This window comes from Macaca fascicularis, chromosome 15 (genome assembly GCF_037993035.2).
Source record: "Macaca fascicularis isolate 582-1 chromosome 15, T2T-MFA8v1.1".
Classification (NCBI taxonomy): domain Eukaryota; kingdom Metazoa; phylum Chordata; class Mammalia; order Primates; family Cercopithecidae; genus Macaca; species Macaca fascicularis.
This window is the reverse complement of record NC_088389.1, coordinates 105478128-105503031: the sequence shown is the minus strand read 5'-3', so window position 1 is coordinate 105503031 and position 24904 is coordinate 105478128. Positions and strand designations below refer to the sequence as shown.

At 41.3% G+C, this 24904-nt stretch overlaps 1 protein-coding gene across 18 annotated transcripts in view; it reads left to right on the top strand.

Annotated features, from left to right (window-relative positions):
• TRPM6 (transient receptor potential cation channel subfamily M member 6) overlaps positions 1 to 24904 on the top strand; it is a 183377-nt gene that overhangs the window by 117783 nt on the left and 40690 nt on the right. For all 18 annotated transcript variants that reach the window (XM_045373104.3, XM_005581940.5, XM_005581941.5 and 15 more), the window contains 6 exons: positions 1262 to 1390; positions 3414 to 3665; positions 6369 to 6543; positions 6745 to 6859; positions 12043 to 12236; positions 16304 to 16436. In XM_045373104.3, the coding sequence (XP_045229039.2) occupies positions 1262 to 1390; positions 3414 to 3665; positions 6369 to 6543; positions 6745 to 6859; positions 12043 to 12236; positions 16304 to 16436 (998 nt within the window). The remainder of the gene's footprint in view (positions 1 to 1261; positions 1391 to 3413; positions 3666 to 6368; positions 6544 to 6744; positions 6860 to 12042; positions 12237 to 16303; positions 16437 to 24904) is intronic.

Genomic DNA, 24904 nt, shown 5'->3' with positions numbered 1-24904 from the left:
CACACACACACACATTTTTCTCTCAACTGATTTTTTTTTTTTTTTTTTTTTGAGGTGGAGTCTCTCTCTGTCACCCAGGCTGGAGTGCAATGGCGCAATCTCAGCTCACTGCAACCTTGGCCATCTGGGTTTAAAAGATTCTCTTACCTCAGCCTCCTGAGTGGCTGGGATTTCAGGTGCACACCACCATGCCCAGCTAATTTTTTGTATTTTTAGTAGAGACGGGGTTTCACCGTGTTGGCCAGGCCGGTCTCGAAGTCCTAACCTCAGGTGATCCGCCCACCTTGGCCTCCCAAAGGGCTGGAATTATAGGCGTGAGCCACCGTGTCCAGCCGATACGAGGTTTTTAAATGCAAGTGTTGATCAGTGAGCACTGTGTGTTGTCTGTGAGGTTATTAGAGGACTGAAGTCTCATACATTGTTGATAATAGTGTAAACTGGTAAAGCCTTTCTGTCGGAAAATTTAGTAATATTTGTCACAGTTTTCAATGTGCATGGGCAGATATTCTGCTTCTGGGAATATATCTTAAGAAGATAAGAATATTAGATAAGATTACAAAGCTATTAATCACTATGTATCTATATGTGTGATCGCTATGTCTTAATTCTTTCAAGACTTTGGAAATCTAGGCATACATATATATACACAGTAATTAGACAAACATTTATTGAATGTCTACCATGTGTCAGGCAGAGTGCTGAGTGCTGAAGATATAAATATTGACAAACAGTCCTTAATTAAAAGGGCTCACAGTTGGACACAACTTTTGTATTAAACAGCATTTTAATCAACATAAAATAGAACTCCCAGCAGTGGTAAATGCCACAGTTCGTTGTATTTGAAAATAAGCATCTATTGCCACTGAAGATCTGGCATGCTTCACACACGTTTTCTTTCTGTGTTTGAGATGGAGGGGAAGGCCTGTGATTCCTCCTGGGCTTGCTGTTAGCCTGCCAGCGCCCCTGTTGGACGTGCAGGGTCCTGGAAATGCCAGTCAGGAGCCAGCAGAACAATACAGTGTGTCCTTCCATGCATCTGAGAACAGTGATTTCATTCCTGCCTCTAAATCCTAGACTAGAAGACTATGGATTGTTGTGCTTTCCTTGATACTAGGTCATCGATAACCCAAAGGTGGTCCTAGTTATGTGTTCATGTTATCGTGTTGAAGTTCATGCCTGGGTTTCTGCTCCATCTGCGTCTGCTTGGCGTGCTCTATGCTTGCTCTCACTCACGTCTGGGGAATGTGTGTCCTCCTCACAGATGGCGTATTTGGCATTCCTCATGCTGTTCACTTACACCGTGTTGGTGGAGATGCAGCCCCAGCCCAGCGCGCAGGAGTGGCTTGTTAGCATTTACATCTTCACCAGTGCTATTGAGGCGGTCAGGGGGGTGAGTTCTGCCATCTACCTTTATCTTCCACATATGCCCTCGGCTTCTGCAGGTGTCCACTAAAAGACTCCTTGGCTCTGATGATGAAAATGGACACGTCAAGGATGGGGGAAGACAGGAAACACTGACCTTGACTTACATGCTGCAAGAAGTTTATTTGGGGGAGAATCCTTGATTCCAGCCCTTTATCCTTGTCAGCTGCTTTCTGTTGGTTGGTGCACTTTGGAAGCAGTTATCTTTGAAGCAGATATCCTGGTGTGTTTACCAATCCTAAAGGATAGATGATGCCATAGAATTGTATTAAACCCTCCAACTATTTTATTTCCCCCAGGGTTTTTTTTTTTTTTTTGGTGGGGTTGATTTTTATTGCCTTGCATTACTTTCATATTATCAATTTCATCTAATGAGTGACATAAATGGCTGACGTTGTGCAATATGTAAGGAATATGTTTATAGCTTTTGAAAGCTCCTACCAAACACTTTGAAAATTGAAGCTGGAAATCTCTCTGAGGCAGATAATCCAAGAAGCGAAAAAACAAAACTTGTAAAAATTTCTAGTTTGTAATGAGTTACTTAAAAAAAAAGCGGGGTGGGGGCAGGGTGTGGTGGCTCATGCTTGTAATCCCAGCACCTGAGGCAGGCAGATCATGAGGTCAGGAGATCAAGACTCTCTTGGCTAACATGGTGAAACCCCATCTCTACTAAAAATACAAAAAATTAGCCGAGCGTGGTGGCACGCGCCTGTAATCCCAGCTACTTGGGAGGCTAAGGCAGGAGAATTGCTTGAATCCAGGAAGTGGAGGTTGCAGTGAGCCGAGATCGTGCCACTGCCCTCCAGTCTGGGTGACACAGCAGGACTCCGTCTCAAACAAAAACAAAACCAAAACCAAAAACTAACATTCCTGTAAGTTATAACTGCAATCATAAATATTTATGACTTAGACTGTTTTAGATGTCAATATATGTCTCTATGTGTGTGTATTTACCTATATTTATTTTGTCCTAGAGGTAATATAACCAACATTATATAGTTATATTCTTTGTAATTATACCTATGTTGCCTGCTAATTCCTATGTGGAGTTTATAGATTATAGAAAATAAGTCAAGAGAGAAACAGATAGTTATCTGAATTGTACCACTTTTTTAATGCTTCAGGGAAAATAGGTGTACTATTTTACATTTCCGTTTGTCTGATATGGTGATATGTATTTTCTTTTCTTAGTGAGTTCCAATATCACATTCTTTTTTTTTTTTTTTTTTTTTTTGTTTTTGTTTTTGAGATGGAGTCTTGCTCCGTCACCCAGGCTGGAGTGCAGTGGTGAGATCTCGGCTCACTACAACCTGTGCCTCCCAGGTTCAGGCAATTCTCCTGCCTCAGCCTCCGGAGTAGCTGGGATTACAGGTGCCTGCCACCACACCAGGCTAATTTTTGTATTTTTAGCAGAGACAGGGTTTCACAATGTTGACCAGGATGGTCTTGAACTCGTGACCTCAAGTGATCCTCCTGCCTCAGCCTCCCAAAGTGCTGGAATGACAGGCGTATGCCACCACACCCAGCCCAATATCACGTTCTTGGTAGAATCTCACTAAATAGCAGTAGTCGGACTGGATTACAGGATTCCTTGCTCCATCCAGTGTTCTTTGCACCCTGCTGTGCCTCCTGAAATGAAATCGTATCTATACAGATCCATTGCAATATTGAGTTTTAAAATGTCTTGGTGTTTCCTAATGCTATTTCAGGATTATTTAAAGCTAGAAAAAGTGCTTTCTATTTTTTTTTTAGTTCCAGTTGGGGTTTCAAGTGACAATCTAGCATTATCGAATGCATTAAATTATATCTTTATAGCATTGTTTAAATAATTCATTACTGATAACTTAAGTCTCTGAAATCCCCGAGTGTTTTAAGGTTTGGCATGGTTTAGATTACTCTTTAAATGAATAGTTTGTGTATTTAAGAAGATCATATTAATGGGATTCTTTGGTTGTACCTCCTTTTTTAAGTTTCCTTCTTCCTTCTTTTAGATCTGTACTTCAGAGCCCGGGAAGTTTACTCAAAAGGTGAAGGTATGGATTAGTGAGTACTGGAACTTAACAGAAACTGTGGCCATTGGCCTGTTTTCAGTTGGCTTCGCCCTTCGATGGGGTGACCCTCCTTTTCACACAGCGGGAAGACTGATCTACTGCATAGACATCATATTCTGGTTCTCACGGCTCCTGGACTTCTTTGCTGTGAATCAACATGCAGGTCCATATGTGACCATGATTGCAAAAATGGTGAGTACAGTCTAGTTTTATATCCTGGTATTCTTTCTTAAAATTGTGTTTAAAAGAATTCTTGTGGGTACATAAGTAGGTGTATGTATTTATGAGGTATATGGAATATTTTGATACAGGCATACAATGCATAATAATCACATCAGGGCAAATGGGGTTTTCATCACCTCGAGCGTTAATCCTTTGTGTTACAAACAACTCACATAGACTCTTTCAGCTATTTTTAAATGTACAATTCATTATTAACTGTAGTCACCCTGTTGTTCTAGTGTTCTTTGTAAACATGCTATGTGGTGCCAGCTAGATTTGTACTGCTGGGCTCAAGGGATCCTCCCATCTCAGCCTCCTGAGTAGCTGGGACTATAGGCATCCACCACCATGCCTGGCTTCTTTTTAATGGTTCTTCATGGTTTATATCCAATAGTTTAACTTTTGAAATTATTATTATTATCATCATCATTATTGAGACAGGGTCTTGCTCTGTCACCTAGACTGGAGTGCAGTGGTGTGATCACAGGTCACTGCAGCCTCACCCTCCCAGGCTCAAGAAATCCTCAACCTCCTGAGTAGCTGGGACCAGAGGCACACACCATCGTGCCAAGCTAATTCTTTTTTGTTATTTATATAGACAGGGTCTCACTATGTTGCCCAGGCTGGTTTCAAACTCCGGAGCTCAAATGATCCTCCTGCCTCAGCCTCCCAAAGTGCTGGGATTACAGGCATGAGCCATTGTGCCTGGCCATTTTGGAATTATTTATAGAAGCACAGCGAGCAAGATCATGTCACCACTGCCTTCCATGTAACCACAAACTTGTATTTAGCAAATGACCTTGGATAGTATATTGCATATTTAGTTGATTGGGACACTCAGCTTACCCTTTTGATTAGGGCCAGATGGTATGAGATTGAGTCAAATCTGTCTCTGAGCACAGTAATTCCTGAGGACCAGATTCATGTGAGGCTATTACCAATGATATTTTCTGCTAAAATATCCGTTTATTCTTGTATCGCTCACTGACTCTCCCCTACCATCACACTCTTGAATCGTGCTTACTATAGGCCACACACTGTTCTAGGTACTTAGTGTATATTAACTCATTTCATCTTAGCAACAACTTTAGGAGGCAGGTAGTATTATTGCACACATTTACATACAAGGAAATGGAGGTTAAGTAAATTCCTCAAAGGAATATATGGGGAGCTGGGATTGAAAATTGGGCCACCTAGCTCCAGTCTGTCATCTGAGCTTGCCGTACAGTTGTGTCAACTTTTTCTTTTTTCTTTTTATTTTTTTTTCTGAGATTGAGTCTTGCTCTGTTGTCCAGGATGGAGTGCAGTGGTGCAATCTCCGCTCACTGGAACCTCCGCCTCCTGTGTTCAAGCGATTCTCCTACCTTAGCCTCCCGAGTAGCCTATAGTAGGGACTACAGGTGCTTGCCACCATGCCCGGTTAATTTTTTATTTTTTAGGAGAGACGAGGTTTCACCATGTTGGCCAGGCTAGTCTCAAACTCTTGACCTCAAGTGATCCGCTCACCTCCGCCTCCCAAAGTGCTGGGATTACAGGCGTGAGCTACTGAGCCTGGCTGGCTTTTTCCATCTGGCTATTCACAAGGACCTAAGACTTACCCTTTAATAAGTACAGTGTCTCAAGATCAGCTTTGGCTTTTCCTTCTAGAATACTTATTGGCAGGGAAGGGGCAAGTTCTGGAGAATGAAGGGTAGTGCTAAGACAAACAAACAAAGAAGACACAAAAGAGACAACCTCCAGGACTCCAAAGATTTTTCCTATTTGACATTTTTCTCTTAGACCAGAAAGGTTTTCTCTTGTCTTGGTGACATTAGTATTTATGAGACAGGCTATGCCGAGATAACCAATATATTTCAGTGACTTAGCACAAAGGTATTTCTGCCTAATGCAAGGTTTGGTGAGAGCTCATGGGGGCTGTCCTCTATGCAGTGACTCAGATCCCTTTGTCTTGTGACATAGCCATGTGAACATTTGGCTCCTGAGGTCTATGGCAGGGAGTAAGAGGGATGGAGAAAGTCTAATGGCTTTTAACTGCTCTGGACAAGAAGTGCCCAAGTCACCATCAGACCACAGCCCACTGGTTGGAATAGGTTTCACAGCCCCAGCCTAATGGAAGGGAAGCTAAGAGACGTAGAGCACCTCTGGAAATACTGATGGGAATTGTGGTGAACGCTCTCTCTGTTACAGTAAACTAATGGATTGAGTTGATGTACATTTAATAGATGGAATTAAACTGGCTTGATCAGTTTCTTAGACTGTAATCAATTCCTGAAGACAATTCTGGGAATAAGGAGCCTTTGGATGAATTCAACAATACCCTATTTTTTTTTTTTTTAATTTTCCTAACCTCTGGTTCAAGTGGGGGCAAAGTTGGATATTAGCTAATCAAAAAGTGTTCACAATTCATTACTGCTTAAACAAAGAAGAACAGATTCTCTCCTCTCAGCACATTTTTGTTATTCCATAGACCACGTTGACTTGAAATACATACTGTGTGAGAAAACAAAAGAGTTTAGCCAAAGAAAGTCTAGCTGTTTCGTGGGCAAGGGTGTTTTAGTCAATGACTAGACAATCTTACTATTTGCAGGTATAATTGTGATGGTTGCTGGTGTTTGGTTTCTTTTGAACTTCAAATCTGTGGTAAAATTCTGGTTGTGCTATGCTCTTTTGCAGACAGCAAACATGTTCTATATTGTGATCATCATGGCCATAGTCTTGCTGAGCTTTGGAGTGGCACGCAAGGCCATCCTTTCACCAAAGGAGCCACCATCTTGGAGCCTAGCTCGAGATATTGTATTTGAGCCATACTGGATGATATACGGAGAAGTCTATGCTGGAGACATAGATGGTGTGTATGGGATTTTGCCATCTTGCAGAAATTGTGCCTTCGTAGTTAGCAAGAGTAAAATAAATCTGAAAAACAATCATCTAAATCTAAAAATGTTTGAATTTATGGTATCCTGTGCAGTTAATGTGCTAAATGTTTGTCTAGAGTGGCAGGACTGTGATTCATCTTATCTCTCATTCTTTTAAAATTCTTTATTTGTAGTTTGTTCAAGCCAGCCATCCTGCCCTCCTGGTTCTTTTCTTACTCCATTCTTGCAAGCTGTCTACCTCTTCGTGCAATATATCATCATGGTGAACCTGTTGATTGCTTTCTTCAAGTAAGTTATTTCAATTAAATATGATTATTTTATTTAAATAAGAAATGTGAGCAGATATGTTGAGTAGATTCACATGTACTTTGAGTATGTAACCTTTGATTTTTGTGTGTTCTATGTTTTATTATTATTGTTTTGAAATATGTGCATAAAACTACTGGTAAGAAGGACGCAGAGCGTGGGAAATGGTGAAATAATAAATGCAATCATCCATCGTTATCTGTGGAGGGCTGGTTCCAGGACCCCCTGCGGATACTAAATTCTATGGATGCTCCAGTCCCTTATAGAAAATGGTGTAGTGTTTCATATAACCTATGCACATCCTCCTATATACTTTAAAACATCTCTAAATTATCTATGGTACCTAATGTAGTGTAAATGCAATGTAAATGGTTGCTATACTGTATTGTTGAGGGAATAATGACAAAGATAAAATGTCTCTGCATGTTCAGCACAGACACAATCATCCTTTTCTTTTACCCAAATATTTTCAATCTGTGGTTGTTTGAATTCACAGATGCAGAACCCACAGATATGGAGGACTGACTGTGGAGGGAAAGTACAATGTAACAACATCAAAATGCAAGGAGATCTTGAGTTGTGATTAGGCAGTAAGTTCGAATTATGAAAGGATAGCAAGTGATGGAATTGCAGGTTGGCGAAGGAGTTCTTGATATACTTTCTTCACTTGCTCCCAGCTTCCCCTGTTCTCTGTTTTCTCTTTCTCTCTCTCTCTTCCTTTCTTCTTTTCCTTTCCTTTCCTTTTCCTTTCTTTCTTTTTTCTTTCTGAGATGGAGTCTTGCTCTGTTGCCCAGGCTGGAGTGCAGTGGTGTGACCCCAGCTCATCACAACCTCTGCCTCCTGGGTTCAAGCAATTCTCCTGCCTCAGCCTCCCAAGTATCTGGGATTACAGGTGCCTGCCACCACGCCTGGCTAATTTTTATGTTTTTAGTAGAGATGGAGTTTCACCATGTTGACCAGGCTGGTCTCAAACTCCTGACCTCAAGTGATCCACCTGCCTCAGCCTCCCAAAGTGCTGGGATTACAGGTGTGAGCCACCACACATGACCCCTGTCACTTCTTTTTTTTTTTTTTTTTTTTGTGGTGTCTTTCTGTTGCCCAGGCTGGACTGCAGAGGTGATCTTGGCTCACTGCAACCTTTGCCTCCCATGTTCAAGTGATTCTTCTGCCTCAGCCTCCTCAGTAGCTGGGACTACAGGTGCATGCCACCACACCCGGCTAATTTTTGTATTTTTAGCAGAGACAGGGTTTCACCATGTTGGCCAGGCTGGTCTCGAACTCCTGACCTCGTGATCCACCTGCCTTGGCCTCCCAAAGTGTTGGGCTTACAGACATGAGCCACTGCGCCCAGCTGTCACTTCCTAAATCATGCATCACACTACTCTTCCCCTGACCCATTCCTCTCCAACCGCATTGGCCCCTCAGTTTTTCAGACCACACAGGTGCCTTTGTGCTTGCTATTCCCTCTGCCTAGAATGCTCTTCCTGCAGCTACCGGTATGGCCCACTTCCTCACCTCTTCTCGTCTTGCTCAGAAGCAAGCAATTTATCTCAAACACTGAAAAGAGTGCCTGACACGTATTTGTTTTGTAGACAAAAGAAACCAAGTGAAGCAATGGGAAGAAACTCATATTTTCTAGATGCCTCTTAAATGCCAGACACTGTGCTAGGTATTTGATTCCTTGTTTACCTTACCAAAGAGAAAAAGATAAGAAAAGAGAAAATCAATTTATGCAGTATAAGTAATGAAAGTAGGGAAGACACAGGTTGAGAGTTAGGCAAAGTAAATCAGAATTCTTAAAAAAAAAAAGTGACTGCTGTGTTGTTACCTGTACATGGGGAAGACATACCTTCCTACTTGTTATATGATAGTCATCAGTTCTCTTAGCCCAACCATTTTAGGAACTTAGAATATTTGCTGGTGTTTAGTTATAATAGCTATTTTTATATATCAAATAATAAAAGGGTCTGAGTTTTTTGGGGGGGCGTGAGGGGAGACAGGGTCTCACTCTGTCACTCAGGCTGGAGTGGTGCAATGGTGTGATCTCAGTTCACTGTAACCTCCGCCTCCCTGGTTCAAGCGATCCTCCCACCTCAGCCTCCTGAGTAGCTGGGGCCACAGGTGTGTGCCATCATGCCCAGCTGAATTTTGTATTTTTGGTAGAGACAGGGTTTCGCCATGTTGCCCAGGCTGGTAGTCTGAGATTTTTATTTATTAAAAATGTCCAGTGTCTCATTGCCCGTTTGCTCTCAGGGGAAAGGCTCACACCCCCCATCTTAGCCCCAGGCAGGTAAGTGGGTGCTGGTGATGGGATGGCATGACGCTCCTGCTGTGGGTGTCACCAGGAGGCTCTTTGGACCTCTGTCGTTGGGAAGGTCCTTTGGGAAGGAGTGTCACCCGGTCAGGTGGTGTGCTCCCAGTCACTAGAGGTGTACACTCGAGGTTGGGTGAACGCCTGCTGGTCATGGTACCCAGTGAGTCTTGCCCAAGTGGGCAGCTGAGCAGAGGCCCTTCTGGGTCTTGGAGTCCAAAGAACTGCAGAGCAGCCCAAGGGATGTGGGTCAATTTTGAGTGGCAGCCAAGTCAGGGAGCCCGTGTGCCTCATGTTTGGGTCTGGTTGGCTTGGCCACCACTGAAAGCAGCAATAAGTACAGGCTCCTGGTACCTGCAGATCTCCTGCAAATGGCCCAGAGAACAGCCTTGAAGCCACCTTTCCCCTCCAGGGGACTGATCCTGTCCCTAATGCTGCAGTGGCATCCAGGGATCAGGGGAACATTGCTTTGAGAACTCTCCTGCCTGTTACAGAGGCAGCACAAAGCTGGTGCCCCCTGAGCCAACACAGCACTGGGATGGCTTTTTAGGAGAGAACTCTGTTGGTGACAGTCACATCTCAAATATAATAGCTGATTTTAAAAGCCAGCAGCAACGAAGCTATATACCTGAGTACAGGTGGCAGTTGCAGAGAGCCATGGGCTGGAGAGGGTCAGATAGGGCCTCCCACAAGGGGATCCTGGGGACGCTGCAGCTCAGAGTGACTCCCAGCTCTGTCACTGGCAGGGCGACCCCTTCATTCTGGAGCCTTAGCTCTGGAAGCCCCCAGTGGGGGTGCCCTTTCAGATGCCCCCTCTCCATTTTAAAGGCTCTGATTCTCGATCTTGAAGCCAAATGCAGCATGGACACTCGACTTCCGTTTCCACTGGGACGGATGGAGGTCTCCTTTCTAGCCCCAGCCCAGGCGGCCAAGCCCATCCTGGCATCAGAACATGCTGAGCACATTTTGTAGGGTGGCACCTTTTTATCCAAGTTGCTAGCTACACATCAGTGTTTAAAGAGAAAAAAGTGACCTTTCATTTTTTTTTTTCTTGAAACTTGAGGAAACAGGATACATACTACTGATTTGATTTTTTCTTAAAGAAAACTAAATGCGCAACTGCAGAGTGCTAGAGGTGTGTATTTTTCATACAGTGCGGGGAAAGTATTTGTGCTGCTTTTAGGAGATGGACTGAATTGTCTGGTTTCTGTCCCCGGGCCCAGCAGCTACGTCTATTTTCTGTAGAAGGTGCCACAGTGAGACCCGGAGCCACCCCTTCCTGCCGTGGCACTGTTTAGAGCTGGGAGCCTATGGACTCTCGGCCTGTTTCTACCTTCTATTCAACCACTCTGATGTGGGGAGACAAAAAAGAATAGAACTTTTTGATACAGTGGTAGAAACATTGATTTGAACTATTTTAGTAGAAGGAGTACCAAACAAGACTCTGATAGTGTATACTTTGAGCTAGATAAATAAAGGCCTCTTTTTGAGCCTCCTGGCCAACGACAACGACAGAAACAAACGTCCAGTGTCAAAAAAGAAGTTAAGAAATCCTCGCATAGGACAAATTTCTCATGTTAGAGATGAACACACTGAAGACCACACAAACTGACCAACCCCAGATCTGACTACTTGTCCAGGAGCCAGTTATAGACAATTCTTTATAAAATAATTGAAAAAACCAAAAATAAACAAACAAACAAAATTAAATACGCCGACCTGCTGGTGGAAGGCTGTTGTCATGTTGGAGTGAAACAACTATTAATAGCATGTGCAACCCTAGAGTTTCTCACTCATTGACCAGGACCCCAAAATGTGCATTTCTGACATGTTCTCAGGTGATGCTGACGCTGCTGGTTCAGAGAATATGCTTGAGAACTACTGAGATAACCCAGCCATCTATGTTTCAATCACCTTCTGTATGGATTCTGAGAAACTTCTATTCTTACCCAAAGATGGTGTTCTCCAGGATAACCCTGGTTCCTTTCCTTTATCACTGTTCAAGTTTAGGGTTATCTGTGTTTTTATTTGCTAAATTTGGCTACCTTCCTCAAGTTCTACTCTTTTTCTTAAAAAAGAAACTAAATTTTGTTAGTTTATGCACAATATTAAGATGGACATTTTACTGTGTTCCTCTTATATCATATTATATACTTAAAGTTAAGTAGTTAAGGATGATCTATTGTTTCAGAATAACCGTAGCCCCAGTCATTACCCCCATGGCAAGTTCTATAATATCAATATTCACTGTTCTATCTCCATGTTACAGCTACAAAGTGACCTACCAATAAGGAGTTACTTTTATTGTAAAGTTAATCTAAATAATTTGTCTGGATTTTCATAGAAGCTCTGCTTTTTGATTTAAGATGAATTGATTCTTCTTCCATTTCTTCATTTACACCATTCTGTTTGCATGTTTTAACTGGGATTTTTCTAGCAGTTCTCACATTTGACATTAGATCGATGATACAGAGGAACATTAAATCTGTTTCCCATAAACGATGAATTATGGACTGAAAAAGAGCTTTTATGTGAGAAGAGATGGTGACTTGAGAATAGTGTTGAGTTCCAGAACAGATTTTCTGTTCATTACACTGAAAACGTTGACATTTTCTTTTCTCTGATTGTAATGTCTGCCTTTTGCTTGTTATTCTGATTAGCATGTTTGATTGTAGAAGGTAGCTAATATATTTTGTTTGGTGGAAGAAGAATCGTAAACACAGTGGATAGTATTTGTGTTGGGTAACTGCTGGTAATGTCAGGTGAACTAATCATAAATGTTGGAAAATATAGAATCTGTTACCTTTCAAGACTTCATATTAAAACATTGTCCCTCCCTTACTTCATCTTACAGCAACGTTTACTTAGATATGGAATCCATTTCAAATAACCTGTGGAAATACAACCGCTATCGCTATATCATGACCTACCTCGAGAAGCCCTGGCTGCCCCCACCTCTCATCCTGCTGAGCCACGTGGGCCTTCTCCTCCGCCGCCTGTGCTGTCATCGAGCTCCTCATGACCAAGAAGAAGGTGACGTTGGATTAAGTAAGTTTTTCTGTGTGAGGCAGGAGGAAGAGAGCAAAAAGTACAGATTCAAGGCAAAGATGCACCGGAGTATTATAAGTTACGTTCAGGGCACTGGGGGGCTCTGGGAGTTCCCTGACAATAGAATATCAGCTGATGCCCTGGGTCTAAGTAAATATATTGACCTCATTATGAGGTCGCAGTGCCTTTTGCCAAGATCAATGGATACTTAGAAAGGAATAGGTAGGAAGAGAATCTCTGCTTGATTGTGTAAAGGCTTTAGGTTACATGGAAAACCTGTGTTTTCTCTGCTGACCAGAGAACTCATCAGAATAACTCCTAGAGAGTAGTCCTGTGACCTGTACTGTTCTCCTTGTTGTGGAAGATGGAATTCAGACAGAATGGAGTTACAGAAGGCCTTGGGGTCTGAGAGAAAAGATAAGCAAAGCTGGGCTTAACTTATTAACCAGAGTCATGGTCCTCTGATTCTCTAATCTACTGAGCATGGAGGTGATTCTGAAATGGATGTTTCTTATTTTCAAGAACCTCAACTCAGAGACTGGGTGCAGTAGTGCATGCCTGTAGTCCTAGCTACTCAGGAGGCTGAGGCACAAGAATTGCTTGAGCTCAGAAGTTTAAAGCTGGGGTGCGCCATGATCGTGCCTGTGAGTAGCCACTGCACTTCAGCCTGGGCAACACTGTGAGTCAAGATGCGGAAATAGGGATTCTGACTTCTGTTTTTACAAAGCATAAGCCTATGTATTTTGAGGTTTTCCTAATTCATCTTGTTTAGCCAGATCTTCACTGCATGATATGACTATCATACTAATTGTTGTCAGAGAACATTGCATTTGGTGGTTTTACAAATCTTCTGTAGTTCCTATCAAGCAATTCCACAGTTGGTACCAGGCCCATTTCTAGATAGTTCCCAGAAATACAGGAAGCAGGTGGCATAAATACACAATCCTTTTCCCAATTCCTAAATCTAAAATACCTCTGAAAACTGAAAGCCTTTTTTCTTCATAAATTGAGGAAAAACTTATTTGGCAAAAAAAGGCTGATAAGAATTGATGTGAAGCCATTTATTTTCTTTATTTCTTGGAGTATGAATATTCATTGATGTTGCTGAAGAAAATAGTAATATGTTTGATTTTAGGGATTGCTTTAACCTTAACTAGGGATTTCACTTCATTTATGATATATTCACTGTATTAACTTTCTGAAACTAGAAAAGAGCAGTTCTGAATTCTAAAATACTCTGGATTCCAGGAGTTTCAGCTAAGGGACAGTGGGCTGTTTATGTGTTTAGGTGGGTTCTTAGGGGGACAGGTCATCCCTTGCAGTATATTATGGGATTAACAGGGTGATATGCTTTTGCTGGTGGTAGGTGACTCTGTGACGTATTTTTTCTCCTCCTAACTCACTTTGAAGATTTTTTCTTTTCTTTTTCATACCCCACTCCCTGACCAAGAGATTCAGCCTTTGTACGAAAGCCAAAGCATAACTGAAGTTAACTTGAAGGCTTATAATTATACTGTAAATTTCAGGCTGCTAGTAGAGAGATGTCCCACGCTTTGGCTGCAGAACCATTGCAACCTAATAGCAGAGTGTGAATTGCTTGATAAATCCTGGAATTGACTAGGATTTGCTCAGACTTCCTAGTACCACATGAAAGAACGTTTCCTGGGTTTACCTTGGTCTGTGCTTATAGGATGATTTCATAAAAACTCGAGTAAAGTTTACAATGAATTCACCCTGAGCTTTCTGGAACATTCTTGAATTTTCGTAACATTGCTTCTAATCTTTTATATTGAGGGTAAAGACATTTACACAAGGGGCAGCAGTGCCACCTTGCGGACAATTACAGGAAAGCGCCACATACTGCAAGCTGCACCTGTCATTGGAATTACTCTGGATTGTTTGCTCTCAGGGACCCACATAAGGTTCACATCATGACACCTGTGAAGTTTCTTGCTCATAGGAGATTCTTCAATGAAAGAAGTTTAGAGTTGGGTAGGGGATGGGAGATAACTAATCTTTTCAGTGTCTGAAAAAATTTTTCCTGCCATTTAAATCAGAAAGCACTGTATATCTGAGTTGTGAATACATTTTACAGCTGAATAATACTTTTAGCCATGTTTTCAATTTAAAATTAAGATCTTTTGTCATTTTTTTCAGAAAATAATGTAACAATTGCATTTTAAATAAATTCTGGAGAACCATGTTAGTTCTTTTTGTCCTAATGTAAGCAAAACCATTCAAGAAAGAGAACTTTCCAATTTAATCCTTTTAGCAGCATCATTTCATTTATATATTTTCTAAGTATTATAAACTTGCTTAAAAGATGGTATATTATTCTATTAGGCAGGAGTGAAAGCCAAAGTAGTAGACCAAATGTGAATGCTGGAGTTTGATGAAGAATTGCGTTAGCCTTATAATATCACTTAGTAATGTGTCTTTTTAATGAGTTATTTATGATTGTGTCAGAGAAGGTATACAACCGTGATTGGCCATTGAATGGTAATAATAATATCTCATTCTTCAGTAGAAGGACTTAGTATGCACAAACTCTGTGTAACAAGGTAAAACTTTCTTATACTTACTGGATTAATTTCAACAGACTGCCTTCTTCTAATCTTGCATTTAACCTATTGGTTATTTACTGTCATTGTAATAGCTAAAAGAGTTGGAAGAGAGGTTGATTAGTGAGTACAAATATGCACTTTGATAGAAGAAATAAGACCTAGTGTTCAATAGTTCGGTAGGGTTTTTGTTGTTGTTGTTGTTGTTTTTAGAGATGGGGTCTTGCTCTGTTGCCCAGGCTGGAGTGCAGTGGAGCGATCTCCACTCACTGTAACCTCTGCCTCCTGGGTTCAAATGTTTCTCCCACCTCAGCCTCCTGAATAGCTGGGATTATAGGCATGGACCACCACACCCAGCTAATTTTTTTTTGTTTGTTTGTTTTAAGGAGCAGAGAGTTTAATAGGCAAATAAGAAGGAGGAAGCTCCCCCATACAGAGACAGAGAAAGGAAACCAAAGCCGAGAAAGGAAACCCCCAATTTTTGTATTTTTGATAGAGGTGGGGTTTCACCATGTTGGCCAGACTGGTCTTGAACTCCTGGTCTCAAGTGATCCACCTGCTTCAGCCTCCCAAAGTGCTGGGATTACAGGCATGAGCCACCATGCCCTGCCATCAGTAGTTTGACTACAGTTAAAATTAATTGATTATACGTTTCAAAATAGCTAGAAGAGAGTAATTCAAATGTTTCTATCTTAAAGGACAGGTAAATATTTAAGGTGATCTACTTCAGCCTTCTGAGTAGCTGTGACTATAGGCTCGTGCCACCAATTACCCTGATTTGATTATATGAATGTATCAAATTATCACATGTATCTCGAAAATATGTACATCTAATATGAATCAATTAAAATTTAATTAATTTTAGAAAGCGTTGGCAGAGAGAAAAGAAGACAATCAGATTCCCCATTTTCATAGAAATGCAGTGAATTTTTGTTAAATGTGAAAACATTCCTACCTGTGAAAATATTGAAGAGAAAGAATTCTACATATGAGTCATTTTCAAAGAATGAATAGGAGAGACCCAGGCTGGTGTTTCCAGTTCTTTCTTTTCTTTTCCTTTTTTGAGACAGAGTCTCGCTTTGTAGCCCATGCCGGAGTGTAGTGGCGTGATCACGGCTCCTGCAGCCTTGACCTCCCAGGCTCAAGCCATCCTCCTTCCTCAACTTCCTGCATAGCTGGGACCACAGGCGCCTAGCTAATTTTTAAATTATTTTGTGGAGAGAGAGTCTGCCTATGTTGTCCAGGCTGGTTTCTAATTCCTGAGCTCAAGGGATCCACCCCCCTCAGCCTCCTAAAGTGTTGGGATTACAGGTGTGAGCCACTGCGCCCGGCTTTCAGTTGTTTGTTGATGCTGTTTCTGCATTAATATTAGAAATAGTTTGACAAGGTGACAAACTTTTATCACAACAGGCTACCGTTTCTCATTTTCAATACAAGTGGAAGAAAAGCCACTCATGCCCTGAGATGAATAATGATTCTTTCTGTGTTTCATACTTATTTCTATAGAACTCTACCTGAGTAAGGAGGATCTGAAAAAACTTCATGATTTTGAAGAGCAGTGTGTGGAAAAATACTTCCATGAGAAGATGGAAGTTGTGAACTGTAGTTGTGAGGAACGAATCCGAGTGACATCAGAAAGGTAAAATATATAAATCTTTTCCATTCTGAAACCACTACCAAAACGTGATTCTACTAGAATATCTAAAGGAGTAGAAAGATATACTTTCAAATCCCAGAGATTTGCGTTCTTCATAATTTGAAATATTTAATAACATAGAATATTCATGTAATCAAAGTATATTTATTGAGCATCTACTATATTCCAGGCACTCTTTTAGTTACTAGGAGTAAGTGGTTAATAAGACACAATAATCCTTGTCCTCATGGGACTTACCTTCATGTGTGCGTGTGTGTGTGTGCATGTGTGTAGGTGGTGAGAGAAATGAAGTGGGTGGAGAACAAAACCTTAGCAAGGAAACACAAAAAATTTGTAATTTAATATCAGGCAGTAAAAGGCCTATGAAGAAAAATAAAGTAGTTGGAGAGAATAGGAGATGATGGTGGTGTGAAATCCAGCGGAGCTGGGGGTTGAGTGGACTGTTTAGATGGTCTGGTCCTAGAAGGCCGCTCTGAGGGATTGGAGTAGAGGCCTGAAGGAAGTGAGGCAGTGGGCCAGGCAGGGGCGTCTGGTGGAATAGTGCCCCTGGCGGAAGGAACAGCAAGCGCAGCCGCCTGAGGCAGCACGTTGTGTCTGGCCGCATGCAGCCAGAGTGGGGAGGAGGAGGTAGACGGAGGGTGCTGGTTGGATGGGGAGTTGTGGGGTCTCAGGGCGTCTGACCGGAGGTGGTTGTGCAGTGGGGTTAGCGGCTGCTTCACTGAAGTGGGTGAAGAGAGAATAGGAGAAGCAGAGACTGCAATTACAGGTGGCTTTTGGGAGAAGTGTTACTGTGCAGGGAAGCATGATGAGATATGGGGACCTGGTGAGGTTTTTTCGTTGGCTTTTGTTTCATGTGGCGATACATGAAACAACATGGTCCTGGAAATGATCCACCAGCAAGGGAGAAACTCAGGAGCAGGAGGGAGGAGGCCATTTGCTGAAGAGAAGTCCCTGAGAAGCTGGGAAAATGGAGGGTCTCGGCTTTTCCCCGAAGCGGGGGAATGGGACGCGATATGGCCAGAATAAATGGGAATGCAGACAGAGTTGGGGGGCACCCAGGTCTTGAGGCAAAGTCGTCGACTGGGTGTGCCTGTGGGTGGGATTTTGAGGGAGGCAGGCGGTATGGGGGGTATTCAGAGGTTTGAGGAAAGAGAAGGAGATGTATTGAAGAGAGTGAACATTAATTAGGAAGCTATAATGTGATCTGAGTTACTGCGGATTTATTACGAATTGTGGGTGCATGGCATTGTGTGAAAATACGGAAGGCTACATGTGATGAAGTGCACTTTTTTAAAACACAGAATTGTTCTTGTAAATGGAAGCAAATTGACAGAAGTTAAATGTGTTCCTTCATTTTTGAAGATACATGGAACTGACTATGACGTATTATACCTAATTATGCATGTTTTTTCTGATGTGCATATATCAGATAGAAAGATGTGAATCCTTAAATATGGCTTTAGTTAAACTGAATCACATGAAGAACTTTCTAAATGGTTCACGATGGGCATAAGTCGTGTTTATATAAACCTGGACTTCTCTCTTGGTACCATATTTATATAAATCTGTGTTTCTGTGCCTGATTGAATTTCAGATCAAATTTAATATTGAGAAAAAATTGAGTATCAAAGTTTGAGCCCACAAAATTTGATTTCACCTACATAATATCTTTAGTCCATAGTTATATGAATTTCTCTTTCCTTCTTCTACACGTTCTGCCCCCCTTTATAGCTATGCTCACTGATTGCAACAGGCAAGCTTGGTTCTCCGTTTTGTGTGAAGCATAGACCCATATTAGGAGCTTCCGGAGCTGGGATGAAGTCCTACTTCAGGGACTTACTAGTTATGTGGACATGGGCAAATTTACTGAACCCCTTTGAATCTTGGTTTTCTTTTTTCTTTACTTTCTTTTTTGAGATGGAGTTTCACTCTGTTGCCAGGCTGGAGTGCAGTGGCGTGATCTCGGCTGACTGCAACCTCTGCCTCCCACGTTCAAGTGAGTCTCCTGCCTCAGCCTCCCGAGTAACTGGGATTACAGGTGTGCGTCACCACACCCAGCTAATTTTTTGCATTTTTAGTAGAGACAGGGTTTCACAGTGTTAGCCAGGATGCTTTCGATCTCCTGACCCGCCCACCTCAGCCTCCCAAATGCTGGGATTACAGGTGTAATCCACCGTGCTCGGCCGTTTTCTTATTTGTAAAATAGACATGGAGGCCGGGCAAGGTGGCCCACTCCTGTAATCCCAACACTTTTGGAGGCCAAGGCAGGTGAATCCCTTGACATCAGGAGCTCAACACTAGCCTGGCCAACATGGCAAAACCCCGTCTCTACTAAAAATACAAAGAAAATTAGCTGGGTGTGGTGGCACTTGCCTGTAGCCCCAGCTACTCAGGAGGTTGAGGCAGGACAATCGCTTGAACCCAGGAGGCGGAGGCTGTAGCGAGCTGAAATCGCGCCACTGCACTCCAGCCTGGGCAAGAGAACGAGACTGTGTCTCAAACAAAGAAACAAATAAACAAACCATGGAAATAGCCCTACCTCTTAGAAATGTTGTGATGATTAAATGAGATAATATAGATGAACTGTGTGGCAGAGTGCTGACTCATAGAAAGGGTACAATGAAAGTTATCTATTATTAAGTAAAAATGGGCCTCTCAAAATTGTGAGTATAATTTCTTTTTAAATACAAATTCCCCTCCAACCCTTAAGGAAAGGAGAATGAACAGATAAGATTACGAACTGGGATAAGTTTGTGGAGAGCTGGTTACTCTAAACTATAAACTAAGGAAGGATTTTAGGTGGTCAGAGATATGGACGGATTTACCTTCAGTAATGGTGTGGATTTGAGGGGTCAGAATGGGAACCAGGAAGACCATTTGAGAGAACAGTGCAGTGCACTGCTGTGTCCACAGCCTTGCCAAGGTTGGTGGTGGTGGGATTGAAAGGAAGGGGTGAATATGACATTTAGAAAGAGCAATTCATTAGCCATGTTAAGGATCAGATGTGGAGCTAAGGGAGAGCATAGAGTCCAGCACGACTTTCAGACCAGAGTGGGGTAATCAGGTAAAAGCTGGCACCACCGAGATAAAGAAGGCACAGGAGGTATGAGGAGAAAGCAACGAGGTTTAGATTTCTTGAGCTGGGATTCTTGTAGTATATGTAGCCAGAGATGTTCAGGAGGCTTTGGATGTGTGCATCTGAAGGCCCTGGGGAGCATTTGCACTAGTGGAGGAGCTCATCTGCTTATTGGGACAGTCAACTGTAGGAGTCACCTGCCTACTGTAGGAAACTAAAAGTATGACAGAGGAAGCGATTATGCCCAGGAAGCAAGAGTGAGGGAACGTAGTGAGCTGAGAGTTAAATCCTGGGAGGCGCCAACAACTGTGATGGGCAAAGAGAGAAACTCATGAAGAAGACCATAAATAACCATTCAGAGGTGTATAAAGAGAACTAGAAGAAGGTGGTATCATAAGCTAAGGGAACACAGAGTGAAAGTTGAGAACCAGACATTTATAAACCAGTAATTCAGTGATAAAATCCTAAAAACATTAACCATCATAAAGCATTGTATTTCTCTTGGATTCTTTTCTTGGGATTTGAGTAGAGGGTTAGAAGTTAAATGGATATGTACCTTCTGAAAATTATGGGTACTTCCAAGAGGTTTAGAATTTGGTTATGAAGCTCTAATTTATTATTATTATTATTATTATTATTGTTTTAGGTAGAGTCTTGCTCTGTCGCCCAGGCTGATATACAGTGGAGTGATCAGAGCTCATGCAGTCTTGAACTCCTGGGCTCAAACGATCCTCCTGCCTCAGCCTTCCAAGTAGCTAGGACTACAGGCACATGCTACCATGCTGAGCTAATTTTTAATTTTTTAATTTTTGTAGAGGCAGGGTCTTGCTAATGCTGCCCAGGCTGGTCTTGAACTCCTGGCCTCAAGCAACCCATCTGCCTCAGTCTCCCAAAGTGCTGGGATTACAGTCATGAGTTACTGCATCTGAGCCTGCAGCTCTAATTAAACTTCAAAATGCAATCCATTTTCCCTCTTGATGGAGCTATCTCAGTGGCACTGTTTTTATACTGTCATCTTTGTTGAGGTCATTTGTGGGGACCTCATAAATGAGGTATGGGAAAGAGGGGAGAATATTTCCTGAGGTAACTAAGCAATAGTTTGAAGAGGGAGGGGAAGAAGATTCGGAGGATTTTGCATGTTAGCCTACCTCTGAAGAAGAGATTGCTATATCCTCCTAGAATCAAGTGAGTTGTGACAGTGGAAAAAGAGAACATAACGAGGCTGTTTTAAATCTTACTTTCCCTATTTGGGACTCTAACTTCTTTTTTGATCCCAGTAGTGTAAGTCAGCTTTTCCCTTTCTCTGTTCTGTGGAGTAAGATGCTTTTAGGTATTTTTCCACATTAAGCATGTCTTGGTACATTATATTTGGGAAATACTGTGGTTTTAAAAAGTATAAACACTGTAACATAATGTGCATTGTAATTTGTCAGTACAGAGTTATAGCTTAAGCAGGTCCTACCACTATATGACCATGAAACCTTACTGAGGAACATCTGTGACACCTCCCAGCATGGGAATTGTTGGTGTAGTTCATGTAGTACTTCATGGTACTCTCGGAATCCCCAAAAGAATTTGCCTAGATCCTAGGTGAGTTGCTGAGAGGCACCAGAAGGCGGTGGTCAGTGCCACTGAATATGGAGTTGGCCTGTCTGGGTTTGATGCCTGACGTTTTCATGGACCATGTGACTCTGGCTATGTGACCTAACCCTTTTTTTTTTTTTTAGACGGAGTTTTGCTCTTGTTGCCCAGGCTGGAGTGCAAATGGCATGATCTCAGCTCACTGCAACCTCTGCCCCCTGGGTTCAGGAGATTCTCCTGCCTCAGCCTCCCCTGTAGCTAGGATTACAGGTGCCTGCCACCATGCCCAGCTAATTTTTTTTTTTTTTTCCCGTAGAGACGAGGTTTCACCATATTGGCCAGGCTGGTCTTGAACTCCTGACCTTAGATGATCCACCTGCCTCAGCCTCCCAAAGTACCAGGATTACAGGCATGAGCCACCGTGCCTGGCCGACCCAAGCTCTTTTCTATGAAAGGATAATAGTAATGCCTAACTTATAGAGTTGTTACATGGATTAAATAAAATAGTACAAGTAGATCTTTATAAAATGCTTGGCTCATAGTGAGCACTCAGTGAATATGGTGATTTTCATGATGACTGTAATTGTACTTGCTGTTATCTCATTTTAAGGCATCTTGCCTAAAGGCCCATAATAAAACAATTACCATTCTCATCTTTCTTCCGTCCTCGTACCTTGCATGGAAGAAACTAAAATGATAAATTTTATGTGTCAGAATGACTGAAAGACTAGATTAAATTAATGTCACTGGTGGTCCAGCAAATATAATTAAAATATGTTTCACAGGACATCAAGTTTTAGAAATTAAGTACCTATAAAAGCAAGGGACCTGATTTGAGGGTGACCAGGTTATTTGTCTAACAGGTTTCTATTGTAGCGTGTTACCTGTGGCTGTGAATAGTTGCTGGTTTCTATTGTATCATTCGATGTGACTGCTGCTAATGGAACTTAATGAGTCTCCATTACTGGTGTTCAGACTGTACTGTTTTTGAATTAGATGAAACAGTGCACTGGATGGAGAGGCTCTAATTAAGCGTATTTGGAAGGGAGTATACATATATTTTGTGCTGTTTCCCACATCATCCTTGCCAGTTCTAATTTTGCAGATTCCAGAAGGTCAGGAAGCATTTGTTAAGCCTCTATTGAGTTATAGAAGTTGAATTCTATAGCAGAAGCAAAAAAAGAGGGTTCTACTCACAAAGAATATAATAAAAATGGAAGATGCCACTCTTTTTATTCTTTAATTTCTATTTACAAAGGTCCCAGAAAGAGGAAGTGGAAAATCTTTCTTTCAATCCCTGTGACTTGAGATGTGTTCTAAAGATGGGAAGTCTAACACTATTTTGGGAAGTACTTGTTACAGCTGAGTGTTAAACTCTTCATGGCATAATCACGACTTCTCCCTGCCCCCAGATAAGAGCGGGAATCATTTTTCATTTCTGCAATGGTCATGTCAGCCATGACACAGTTGGTTACATTCCCTCCCACACTGTTTTTTTACTTTAATCTTGTTTATCGAAGATTTTCATTGTTGAGAAACTGAAACTATACCTCCTCTCCCCCAAACAATAGAACAAGGGAAGAAAAGAAAGAAAAAAACAATGTGATATGCCAGAGTTCACTGTGAAAATTTTGGCTTTTTAAAATTTAGTCTTCTACATATTTCCGGTTAAAATGATACTATTTTGTATCCTGTTTTTTTTCCACTCTTATGCATCAAAAATATTTTCTCAAATTAATTACATATACTTTGTAAATATATTTTAACTGTTATTTCTGAACTTAAAAATTTTATACCAATTTTAAAAACATAATACCGAACATACTAGACATCCCCAGCCCTGCCTCTACCACCAGAAATAGCCTTATAAAATAATTATCAACAATGTGAGTATGATTTTTAATGGCTGCATAATATTCTGTCTCATAATATAACAAATATCTGTCTGTTTTAGCATAGTAAGATTACATTTCCTTTATATTTATTGTGTCCCTATGTTCCATCCTTGCTATCACGGAATTGTTTCACCTTTTCTTTTTTAAATAAAACGAATGCTGTTATGATATAGATGAACTCATTATTATCTTAATTTTCATCTCTGATTGCCTAATGAGGTTGACGATTTTACTGGGTTTCCTTACCTTTTGTATTTTATCTTTTCATCTGTTCGTGTCCTTGGGAGTCTTGGTAATTTTTTTCCCCTCAATAAATATGAAAGTTTTTGCTTAATCAAGGGATGTCAATGCCTCATTAAATTTATTAGAATACTAGTTTTCCAATGTATTTTTGTTTTAAACTTTTGTATTCTATTTTCGCGTACAAGTTTCTTTTTATGTAATCAACTCATACATGCTGTAATTTATTCCGTTGCTAGTGAAGTTTAGATAGCTGCATTAGTTTCCCAGGGCTGCTGCAGCAAAATACCAAAAACTGGGTGTCTTAGGATAACAGAACTTTATTGTCTCATACTTCTGGAAGCTAGAAGTCCAAAATCAAGGTGTCGCTATCCTTCCTTGCGTCTTCTAGCTTCTGGTGTTTGCTGGCAACTGTGGGTGTTCTTTGGCTTGTAGATGCATCACTCCAGTCATATGGCCATTTTTTCCCTGTGTGTCTTCACATCGTCTTCCTTCTGTGTGTGTCCGTGTCAGAATTTCACGTGATAAGAACACCAGTCATACTGGATTAGGGTTCAGCCTGATTATCACATTTTAACTTGATTACTCTATCAATATCTGATTTCCAAATCTGGTCACATTCTATGGTTCTGGGGTTAAGGCTTCAACATATCCTTTTTGGGGGATACAAAACCAACCTCATCCATATACAGAGATAATTACAAGGAAATGTACAGACATATAGTAACCATCTCTCAATTAAATTAATCTTTACTTTTTTTTTTTTTTTTTGAGATGGAGTCTTTTTCTGTCACCCAGGCTGGAGTACAGTGGCATGATCTGGGCTCACTGCAACCTCCGCCTCAGTCTCCTGAGTAGCAGGGATTATAGGTGCCCGCCACCATGCCAAGCTAATTTTTGTATTTTTAGTAGAGATGCGGTTTTACCATGTTGGCCAGGCTGGTCGCAAACTCTTGACTTCAAGTGATCCACCCGCCTCCCACAGTGCTGAGATTACAGGCCTGAGCCATTGCACCTGGACTAATTGTTACATTTAATTCAATTTGCTCGCAACTTATATTTACATTTGAATAGGTGAAGATGCCTTGTGTTGCTTTTACATGAATCAGTGAATGAACATCATAATCTTCAGTTAAAGTATTCAAACAACTTTAAAAATTTGCATTAGGCTTTTTCTGAATATAGGTCTTCTAAAATGGATTTTGTTTGAAACTTGGGAAGCCTGTTTGAACAGTAGAGTTAGAGATTTTTTTTTCTTTAAATTTTAAAGATCCGTGTTTTTTTCTTCTTAATTACATATTTGATTATTGATTCTGTTTCTATCATTCTTTCTTCCTCAGGATCTCCTATACACATTAAAATTGTACAATGCTTGCTATTAGGAAGTATTCAAGTATTTGTTATGTAAATGAATAAATATATTAATGAATAAAAATGGGATGATTGCTCACAATTGAAGGAATCATTAGCTGGAACTGGAAATGTGGCTCTGAAATATTAAAAAGAAAGAAGGGCTAGAAATGTAGATTTGTGATTTGTCCTCTCCTATGGGTAGCAGTGGGCATTATAGGAGTGGATGAGATCACCTGTGATGAGAGTTATGTATTGGGGGAAGAAGAAGGCAAAAGACAGACTTAACCTAGGGAAGCAGCTGAGAC